The 11,689-nt window shown below is 40.3% G+C and overlaps 1 protein-coding gene across 1 annotated transcript in view; it reads right to left on the reverse strand.

The window, feature by feature from the left end:
* The window catches only part of CDYL (chromodomain Y like), a 100,489-nt gene extending 89,357 nt beyond the window's left edge, over positions 1-11,132 (reverse strand). The window contains exon 1 of the mRNA XM_042806955.1: positions 10,938-11,132. Coding sequence (XP_042662889.1) covers positions 10,938-10,961 — 24 coding nt within the window. The 5' untranslated portion in view covers positions 10,962-11,132. The remainder of the gene's footprint in view (positions 1-10,937) is intronic.
* Between the last annotated feature and the right edge of the window lie 557 nt (positions 11,133-11,689).

The raw sequence follows: 11,689 nt of genomic DNA on the forward strand, positions 1-11,689 counted from the left end.
ATGTTCAAGTGCAGAGGATTAAATTCTTTAGAATGAACTAGGTTGCAATTAGTTAAGTAAGGACTTTAACGCTGAATAATCCAACTAATATTGGATATATTCAAATAACATGCAGCAATAAAGTCAGGAAGTTCCCATTTTACAGACTGATACCAGATCTTCAATTGCACTGAAAACAAAAAATTAAAATCTCACAATATTTTTAACTGTAACTTAACTGACAGCTGTCCATCATTCATTGCTTTTCATGAGTATCCAAAGGTATGAAGAACTAGAGCATTACAAAAAAAAAATTATCTGGATAAACAGAGGAAAATAATATAGTAATAGCTATAAATGAATAACAGTAAAGTTTCCTCTGTCACTATGAGTGGATCAAGACCTAACATTCATGCGGACAGAAACCACATGACATCCTAGTGCTCATTCTATCCCCTCACTAAATCCATGTTTTGCCATGAATGGCAGTAAAGGTAATCTCCAAAATACCATCTTATTCAATGTTTCTTCTTCATTGAACCAGTCTCAGGGCAAAACTGAACTTAAAATTGAAATTGATCTTTGTAAATAAATGATTTTAAAGATAAGGTGTTGCAATGATTTATCTCGATAAGCATTTATATTTTTTTTTAATCCAATAAAAGACTAACAAATCTGCTATTAAATCCTTACTGATAAGAAAGTAGAGAAGCGTGACATGGTTTGCATACAATTATGACATGTGTATCATGATGATGAAAAAATGAGCAAGATCCCATCTTTGTGTTCTTTTAAAAATTTGTGAACTAGTAATCCTTCATATGCATTGAGGTTCTGTAGTCATGGTCATAAACTCTCAAATCGACAGCTGCTTGATGCACCGGCTTCCATGTTTTAACATTCCTACAATGTTACGTCTCAGAGAAGCATCTTTAAATACAATAATTTCCATCTCCTCATTCAGAACCTAATATTTTATTCTTGGGCAGTTTAAATAAATAAGCACAAATCTCAAGAGATCTGATGAGTACAATGTGGGAGAGAGGAAAACCAAATCAATTAAGGAGCTGCCCTGATACAAGAGAGATGCCTCTGACATAAATGAAATACAATCTGAAACACTGATGGATCTTTGGAAACAGGACGCTACCTTATTTGCCAGTGGTATCTGGGAAAATATTCTTTGTTGTTATTGATCATTATTACTTGATGACCTGAGTAAAAATATGCCATTTTTCAATGTTAATTCTCTGGAAGTCATGCATCTCAAAAGTCAGATGGTAATAAACTCATCCTAAACTTCTATATTACATTGTCTTATGGATGTTTTTCAAAAATTAAACCAAAATAGAGATCACATGTCCTTTACTTTCCCACTTAACACATACCCTTTTGTACAATCAAGTCAAAACACAAAGTACATATCACTAAGCGTATGAACCAGACAAAGGAAAGAACAGTTTTGAAAATAATTTGTAAGCTGGGCTTTAATACACTATAAACAACCCGGTGTGCACCAACAGTTTAAATTTTAACTTTGAAACTTCTGTCCTTACTATATCATAAGTGAAAATTGTTTGACTACTCTAAACTGCACTAATTTAAAACTTTTATTGCCCTTGAGGATATTTGGACATCTAGTTATTCCTTCAGCTGCAAAGGATGGTGGTGAGCTGTTCCTACAGATGCCTCCATCTTCCAGGGGAAGAAGTTCTACAGAGTCACTTTCAGGAAGCATTAGATATTGTTTAGCTGGAAATGCTCATTCACCTGACTGTCGAGTTGTTTTGAATACATCTATTTAGAATAACTTTATTTATGATCTAATTCCACAGAAAAATACACTAAGAACAAAAAGCTCAGTGTTCTCAGTCTGATGTAAACATTATTGCTCTTACTTTCTTTCTGTTTCTTTGTTCTTAGAAAGCACTGCTAATCAAATATCAAGTTTGGTCCTTATTTGTGACCCAAACAAGTGAGAAAAAAATGTGCCAGCCTTGAAAACATGAGGGGCCATCTAAGAGTTACAGTATAGAGTTACTGTATAGCAAAAAGCCTACAGAGAAAGAGAATATCTGATTTTTTTCTCTTTAAGGAAAAGTTTTCCGTCCATCTTCCTAATTTGAGAAAGATTATACTTCAGTACAATCTAATATGGTTTATACTCACACTCACAAAATAGTATTAATTTCAAATAATGAGATTAATTCCTAGAATTTTTATTATAAGCACTATTACAATTTGTTTTATTCTGTGGCCATATTCCTCTCTCCAAATTTTCTGGACTAGGAGTCTACTCACACAAAGCAGTTAGCTAGATCTTATTTGGGGATACAGAACTTAAGCACATGAAGTCTCCACTGAAGACTTTGCAAGTATCTAGAGCTTACACTGGTGATGACTTCAGATTTCGCTCAGAGTTGGTGTTTTTGTTTTGTTTGATCCCAAATGCTAACAGCCTCTTCTTGAAAATTCAAGTTCATGTTAATACAGTGTTCAGTAACAGCAATGTATTCAGTGGTTATGACTCAGGAAAGACTCGTACAAAGACTTTAAATCCTACCATTTCAACAAGACCTTAACGAGCATCTAGAAATATTGTCTGAAGAGAAATGATGAAAATTTAGCCCGATGAACAATTGTGTTAACAGAAGTGAGTGACCTGGCAATCACACCGTACTCCCACTTACGCCAAGCCCTGCTGGGATCAGCAGAAACACGCAGGGCATTGCTCTTCCCACAGATGCGCCCGCCTTCGCCCAAGCCTGCAGCCGCGACCCTCGGGCAGATGTGCGCAAGGAATGAAGGCGGGCTCTGAACATCTGGGGAGCTCCAGTTGTGCTGCTGGCTTTTTATAACCAAGGCTGAAATCTGCCTTGCTCCCAACAAAACCAGCCATGAAAGCACCCAATGATTATTGCAGTGCCACATTTCCCATTTTTCCCCTCTACAGTAAGACATTATGGACCTGTGCTAAGAATCAGGATGCTGAACTGGAGGGATCTTTTTTGTCAGTACATATAGTCTTACAGTCTCATTATTTCTTAGAGACATAATCCCAGGTCTGATAGTTTTAACCTTGTAAGTGACCTAGACACTGAAATATGATGGAAGAGTCACACTGTGCTAGCATGAGCTATATTTTATACATATAACTGGGGAAAATCAGGTACTGAAATCAAAACACAACAAAACAACCTGATTTTGCAGCTAGCCAAACTATAATCCAGCTAACTTTGCCAAAGTTACTTTAAATTGTTTTGTACCCTTCATATATCTACATTGTTACTGGTAACAAAAACGTTATCAAAAGACAGATGATGTTTCATTGAAGAACTGTGTTTTATGGAAACAACTTCAAAAACTGCAGACCTCTGAATATCCACTTAATACAGCATTCAACACATCACAGCACCAGGGAAGTATTTTGGAGTTAAGATATATTCCAACACTCTTAAGAAAGTAACTCAATTGTTCTCCTACATATATATTTACAAAATGTACATTTAGCATTTTTCTGTGATAAATACGTAACATATTTCCCATAACTTTCTTTAAACTGTGGCATCTTCAAACTAAACCCAATTTTTAAACTATTCTCTAAATAATGCAAATTTCCATAAACCAGTGTTTTACAGGAAGTGAAGATGCTTAGAGAGGTATTTAAATGTCTTTGCAAAATGAAAATCACAAAGTCACTTAAAAAAAAAAAAGAAAAAGAAAAAGAGTAAAGTACATTTCCTTCCTTACCTGTTCATCCAGGATACTAAAAAAACCCCTGGGTTTTGTTTTTTCAGATGCTACTATGACAATCAGTAAAGATTGAACATGAAAACTTAATTTACTCAAAAAACTGTGAAACTTTCAGAACTGTGGATGCAGAGGAGTTGAAGAGGCACAACTACAAATGTGGTTAGGCCACTTAAAACACATACCTTATCTTTCCCCACCAAAAAAAAAGAAAAAAAAATAAGAAAAAAGAAACAAAGAAATGATCAAACATAACATGGCCAAGAAGGAAGATTTGATCAGAGCTGTACTAACTTACTTCATGCAGTGGCATCATAAAATGTGAAGCCTCGCTGAAGAATCACAATAAAACTGCTACAGTAGTTTCTTTGTTTCGTTATTCAATAAAACAAACATATAGTTAAAAGATATTTAGTAAATAGTTGCTTTATTTTGCATTTTATGCTAGCAAAGTGGCTTCAAAATAATTTAAAAATACAAATCTATAGTTTAAAAATGTTTTTTATCTGTATCTATTCCATGTATTCAGACATATTCATAGATTCTTTGAAAAGGATCTATAGCAGGTCACCATTAAGGGACACATGTAAATCTTCAGAGGATGTTTACAAAACCAGTAAATATTCTTGCCTTTATAACGGACCTAACAGGTAACATGCCAGTTCTCTTTTCCTCTAAGTAATATGGAAAAAAGTTCAAAGAAATTATTTCAAAGAAGACAAAATTCTTGTGTGCAAATATTAAAAGCCCATCAAAAATTAGAGAAATAAAAGCTCTTCTTGGAGAGATACTATAACTTTGGAGAATACATTTGATAATGAAAAATATGGAACTTTCATTTTTAACATATTTTCTGGACTAACAATATATTGTCAGAGAAATGTCTAATATGGAAATTATTAGTGTTTTACTCAAAGATTAAAAACCAAACAAATAAACAAAACCCAAACCAAAACAACAACCCTGTATTTATTGATGCCATCCAGCCATACAAAACCTCAAGGGCACAGAAGAAGTTAACAGGGAGAGACTTATGCATCCCTTTTCACCTTGCAAATACAGTCTGGGAAACTCATGCTTCCAGCTGATACCCAGAAATAATCCATTGCCCAGTAACACCTGATTTGGAGTTTATTACAGAAGCGTAAGAGTGTCATTATAGGCCTGCATGTCAGTTATATCCAACAGATCTGCACATCCAGTTATCACATATTTAAGAAGTAATTCTGTTGCCAGAGTTTTGTATCAAATACAATCTTTACAAGCACGGAGTGTTTATGAGAGAGATGAAACCGTAACTGTTAGTAACTTGTTTTTTCTACCACTTTGGCACAGGTCAGACACGCTGCAGCAGTCAGGAAGAAATGAAGCTACACCTACTGAGAAGTCAAAGAGGGACACTGCATTGCTGACGCTGTTCCAGCTATGCCAACCTGAGGAGCAAGGGGCTGTGGCATGTCTCATTAAGTCCTTTGTGTCCAGCAATTTATCCTCATCCACGAGGTACTGAACGTCAGCATAGTGGAAGCAACCTTCTGAGATAGTACAGTCTTGTAAATTGGAAGTAATTATTCCATAACTCTAAACGTGACTGGCACCACAGTAGCAAATCTTTGATTGACCAAGAAACTCAAGAAATGAAATTGCAGTCTGCTGTGAAAGACAGAGGCTGTGAAGGTAAGCATTATCTGAGTTTCACATGCTTTGTGGACAGGACATCTCTCCCCGTCTCCTGCTTCCTCTCCCTCTTATCCTTTTTGTTTTTTCCCTGACAGACATGATCAATTCAAAGCACGATACACAGGAAAAAAAAAAAAAAAAAAAATCTATTTTTTGAATATACATATGACACATGCATCTATGTACAAAAGAGTTTTGTGTATAAAAACTGCTAAACCATCTCTTTATCTGTGATCCATTTGCAATCCTACACAGGATCCCAGCAGAATTTAATTCCTTTGGCCAGGGATGTTTGAACCCTGGGAGCAGCCACTAGAGCCCTGCCAGGCCAGCGGCACCGCAGAGGGCAGAGCACGCTGGAGGAGCCCCGGGGGCTCGGGCACTTCCCCAGCAGTAGCAGCAGCCGAATACACCTCCTGAATTCTGTCTAGAGCTCTGGGACAGGAGATGAGCAATAACGCAAGCTGGTGAAAAGCAGTGTGGCAAGGGACATGGAAAAAAGTTGAGTTCCTTGCACTAAACGTGGTGGCTCCATCTCTGTAGTGCTCTTGCATTTGTGCTCCAGCTTAAAGAAGTGAAAGTCACCAAAAGGGGGTGAACAGCTAATCCTCAACTCTATTTTAAGTCAGATGTACTGTTCCTAAGGGGTGGAAGCAACACAAACAGGTCTGATGTAAATTCTTAGTCCTGTTCAGTTGGCTAGGGTTAGTCAAGCAACTTTTAGTATTTCACCTCTTCTGAAACAAGCAATAATATTTGCACCACTTGTTGTCAGAATGAAATGGGAAAGATTCTGGCATTACAGCTCAATGACCCCGCTATGAACAAGCGTCACTGATGTTTAACCAAGATCTTAGGAGTCAGCACATCAGAAACAAGCAGCAGAAGATAGATCCCAAGATATTTTGGACTTCCTGCAAGACAGGTTGAATTAAACCAACTCATTTCAGTGGAGAAAAAAATTACTATTGCCCAAACAGGCATTTCTAATTTGTTATTAATAGCAATTTTTCATTCAGTAGACATAAGAAATTACAACAGATTCCAAGCTGCGTACTGTGGATAATGGATGTACCCTTTCAGTTAACTTAAGCAAAACAAATGTTTAAACTTTCCAGTAAACACACACAAAACATGATGAAGATCTGATCTCTGCTCTGTTAGTAGGGTTGTGAGACAAACTTTGTTTTTAAGTGGGTAATTCCCAAGCAGCATCAAATTTTCAACTAAATGACAGCATTTCCCCTTCAGTTTTCTATATTCTGTCATTTAAAAAACTAGCATAGTAGCTGAAGAACAGCCCACAGGATCACTTCTTTTGACTTGTGGCCGCTACTGTATACACAAAGTTTAAATTTTCATGGAATACATGTCTTTGGGTCTTACTTATTAGGTGATCAGACTTGATGTATAGCCTAATTCAAGGCCATAGAACTTCAGCCAGTTGCTGCTGAAATTAGTTTCAGTTTGTAATTTCACTGTATCTGTATAATTTAATGTCAAAGGCTTTAGTTCTAAAAATAAAACCAAAAATACTGAATCATCATTAGAAGTGAAGTATCACCTTAGGAATATTAGATATCGGGATAAAAAAAAAAATGCATATGTATTTTGCAAGATATTTGAAAAAAAGAAAAAAAAAAAAAAGACATTTTCCATTCTATAAAACAGAAAAATGTATACTTTCAGACTACAGGACTTTAAATATATTAACCTCTAGTATTTTAATAGAAATCAATTAAGTCACCTTAAAATGCTAGGTTTACGAGCAGTGTGAAGGTGAAATACAGAGTGAAGGAAAGATACAGATGCACAGGTGCCCTTGTAAAGTTCACACAAACTGTTTTGCTTACTTCTTGGTAAAGCACAATAAAAAATGTTTTGGTATAAGTAGCAATCTCAGCCCAAGCTTAGCTACAGTTACTCCAACGGATCCAGGGGGCCATGCATACTAGCAGCTGTCAGAGGAAAGATGGAAACATTTGGTCATTTGATTAGATACAATCTCCAACAGGCAGAGAACTTCAATGTATTTCCACCCCACTTAGTAACAAAAAGTTATTAAATTTCCGAAGAAGGAGACTTTTCCAAACTCAGCACAGTTTTAGTAATTGTCTACCGACCACCATTTGGTACTTCTGACCTGCTGGCTAACACACAGTTGTCCTGGGGAGTGCTTTTATGGGATCACTTCCACCTTTCATCAGACAAATTTGTCATGCCAACCATAATTCAGGATCACTTCAATCCCAGACATCACTGCAAGGGTCTGCCAGAGGAAGTCGAGTGATTTGACTGCAGAGAGAGCAAACATAGTTTGCTTCCAAATGAACCTCCTAAACGAGGTGCGTAGCCTACTTCTAATTACTCTGGTGAAGATGATGAGAATAAGCAATGATCCTTCAATGGGTGGGAATCAGTAAAGAAAACTTGCCACAGTGTAGGAGAAAAAAGCCCTACTATTTGCCCAAGAACCTGTACAAAGGACTTTCCAAAAGCCACAGTAATGCAGACAGCAGCAGGCACCCACAAGGAAAGATGCCATAAGATGTCAACACCTACTGAAGCAAATTTGGAGAGAAAAAAACCCGACAGCACCTTTCCTTATGTTTTCCTTTACCTGTCTTATTCACTAGTTTCTCCATGTCTGTCCACCTCATTAACATGTTGTCACTTGAAGAATCAAACTTACAAAGAGAAAAACTATGTTGTACACCTCACCCATATAGGTTGGCAACATTACTATTTGTTTCACTCTCCATCTAGAAAAAAAGAGTCTTTTCACCGTTTTTCAATAAAAGTTTAATATTTTCTTCAGATCTTCTTCCCTCTCAAAAAAAAAAAAAAAAAAAAAAAAAAAAAAGCAGGTAATCATTACCACAACCTCTAAAATTCTTGGGAACAAATGACATACAGGACATACACCAGGCCCAACAAAGTCATCCTTCCAGCCTGTTAGTGTACTTCAAAGTTTCAATCTTTGACTTCCAAATCACTGGCCTAGAGTTTGGCTCCCTCTCTCCAGAGGTGATATCCAGAGTAAAAATAAAAATAATCCCATTAACAACAAGTGAATCCATAAAGATATTTTTATCAAAAAAAAACAAAAAAAAAAAAAAAAATAATAAAAAAAAAGGAACTTACCTTCCTTTACAAGAGGATTTCTCATTTGTATTTTGGAAGACTCATGACAAATATCAACAGGAGTAGTTGGCATTCATACTTAGTCTAACAATCATAAATAGATTATACACTTTTTTCAGTCAAGACACAAGACCAAGATTGAGAAGGAAAAATGGAGGTATAACAAATGGCACTGGATTTCAGTCACCAGATTCAAAGAATATTGTATGGTATGAATTACAAAGCAAATATCAATAAAACAGAAGTAAATCCCCAGTCAGTAACACGGGCAGTTCACTGAAGGCTTTAAATTACCTAATATTCACTATTTCAGGTAAACTTGCATTTATGTACTTCTCAAATTAGTGTTCACTATATTTAAATTATTTATAATTTTATGATTTTCCAAGCATAGCTATAAATTTCATTACAAGACAAAACTTGTCAAAAATGAACAGCAATTTAGAAAAAAAAAATAAATTGCAAAAGAGACGGCTTGACCACAATCCAAGTCCAAAAGCATTAACAATTTAGTCATCTCAAATAAACTTTGCACTTATAAACACAGAATGTGTCTGATTTTTAAAATAAAAAAGTAGTTTAGCACTTCAGGCGTTTTGCAAAACAGGCTCTCACCTGATGAACATCACACACTTGCCTGCCCAGTGAGGATGGCCACGCTCAACAGACTACTGAGCCTTTTGCACAAGTCAACATTTCAAACACAACTTAAGACCACCAAGAAGAGTAATGAGCTGTGATCACTCTAAACCTCAGTCCAACATCCAGCAAATAGAACTTTTCTGGTCATTTTTTATGCCTATCGAAACCAATATCCCACTGTCCATCCGTCTTTGATCAAATACAATGACGCACGAAGAGCCAGTGTTGGCCCCAGCACAATCTATGGGCCCAACTCTATAAACCCAATGCAGCTTTTTCCAAAGTCAAAGCAAGTTTTAGGCAATCCTTTCACATGCAGAATGGTCCCTACATTTCCTTCCGACTTCTAGGGATGATCTCTTCAAGATTGGCTCAAGTCACGTTATGAGGTTGGGGAAACTTGACAAAGCAATCAACTGTGATTTTTCTGTCTTGGGAATATGGGCCCTCAGTCTCCTAGTCTATCAGTTCAGCACCTTCGCTCAGCACTCAACTTGCTTAAAATATGAGCCCACCCGGGGCACCTTTCCCTGGCTTCTACAGCTCTGTTCACCCATGGCAGCACAGACGTGACTCCATTAATGGAAGATACACGTGCACCAACAGTTCAGTAAGACATCTTCTGTCAAGTGTCCTAAAGGCTGTCCATCTCCCTTTGACCTTAGCTGTCCAGCCGCTGGATATAAATTTTTTTTTTTTTTAACTTTTTTTTTTGTATAGAACACTGCCTGGATGCATATTAACTATGAGATTAAAGCATTTTTTGGTTTTGGGTGGCCACTTCTTTACCCAAAAGACAAGAATGGCTCCCAAACAACAACGGCTTTTCACTCCCAGGGATGACTTCTTGTAAAAATAAAAACAAGGAAGTTAAATCCAAGAGAACCATAACGCTTTTCAATTAAGGGCAAGGATGTGAAATTGCCACACATGAGACAGGAAATTCAAAGTTAAGCTGTCACCTCATTCCCTTCTTCACCCCAAAACCTTCCTCTCCCGTCAGCACACCCTTTGACCACCACCCGAGTGACGAGTGAAGGATGGCATGTCAGAGCCTTAACTTTGAATCTTTTCGGCTTTGCTCGCAACCTCAACCGTATCGTTAGAGCACGAAGAGACGGGGAGTTTAAATTTTAATATTTTGCATCACCGCAGCCTGCTGCATGGCTAAGGCACAGGATGGTGGCACAGGACTTTGGTACAGACACAAATCCGGGAGGAAAGCCCCTCTGCCTTCCCCCTCCCCCCCCCCGGACACATGCAATAACTCGGCTTTGCACACATTTTTGCACACCGCCGGGCTCGCACTTCGGCGTGCTCACTCCCGGAGCAAGTCGCGGCTGTCAGCGCTGCTCCCCACCACCCAAGCACACACACCCCCCCCCCCCCTTTCTCCTTCTGGAGTCAAAGTGTCGTGTGTGAACCTGGGGCGGGGGAGAGGCGCAGGCCACGGGTAACACTTCGCCGTCTCCTCCTTTCAGTCACATTTCCGTCCTCCTCCAGCAAAACTGGGGAGGGAAGGGGGGGAGGGGGGGGGCGGGGGGCCAGGCTGGGCGGGGGGACAGACACACACACACACACACGACAGACGGACACAGACGCAGGCGCTGGGCCCAGCGGGAAGGGGGCAGCCGCAGCAAGTGTGGGTGACACGGCCGCCGGCTCTCCCGAGAGCAACAAAAAGGCGGGTGGGGTGGGGTGGGGTGGCCGGGGGCAGGGCCCGGCGCTCGGGGGGCTGTTACCTCGTAGAGTTCCTCGGAAGCCATGCTGGGGAGCCTCACAAGGTGGAGGAGTTTGGGTGCTGGTTCGGTATAATACTTTGTTTCAGTTGGTGTCCGTGTGGCCTCCTCCTCTTCTCCCTCTTCGTCCTCTTCTTCTTCTTGTTCTTCTTCTTCTTCTTCTTGTTCTTCTTCTTCTTCTTCTTCTTCTCCTCCTCCTCCTCCTCCTCCCTCCTCCTCCTCTTCCCCTCCTCCTTCTCCTCCTCCTCCTCCTCTTCTTCTTCCTCCTCCTCCCTGCGCGTCCCTCTCCAGCGCAGCTAGCAGCTCCGCTCGCTGAAAGCCGCTGAGGTGCCGCCGCTGCCGCCGCCGCTGCCGCTGCCGCTGCCGGCGGGGCTGCGCGCACGGCAGCTGCGCAACTCGCTCGCTCCCCGCTCGCGCCCGCACTCCCTCGCGCTGCCTCTCGCACGCCCCGGGGCAGGGGCCGGCACGCACGCACGCACGCACGCACGCGCGCGCCCGCGCGCCCGCGAGCGCGCGCACACACGCGCGCGCGCGCACACGCGCACCCCCCCCACACACACACCCCCCACACACACACACCCCCCCCCTCCTCAACACCCCCACGCACACACCCCCTCCGTCCCCGGCTCGCTCGCTCGCTCCCTCCCCAGGAACACTAATCGAGCGCAGAGAGAGAGCGCCACACGCAACCACTCCGCCTCCAGCCCCCCCGCCACCATCCTCCTCCTCCTCCCGCTTTGATCTCCCATTGTCTG

The sequence above is a fragment of the Tyto alba genome, unplaced genomic scaffold, assembly GCF_018691265.1.
Source record: "Tyto alba isolate M040663 unplaced genomic scaffold, T.alba_DEE_v4.0 Super-Scaffold_48, whole genome shotgun sequence".
NCBI classification, from domain to species: domain Eukaryota; kingdom Metazoa; phylum Chordata; class Aves; order Strigiformes; family Tytonidae; genus Tyto; species Tyto alba.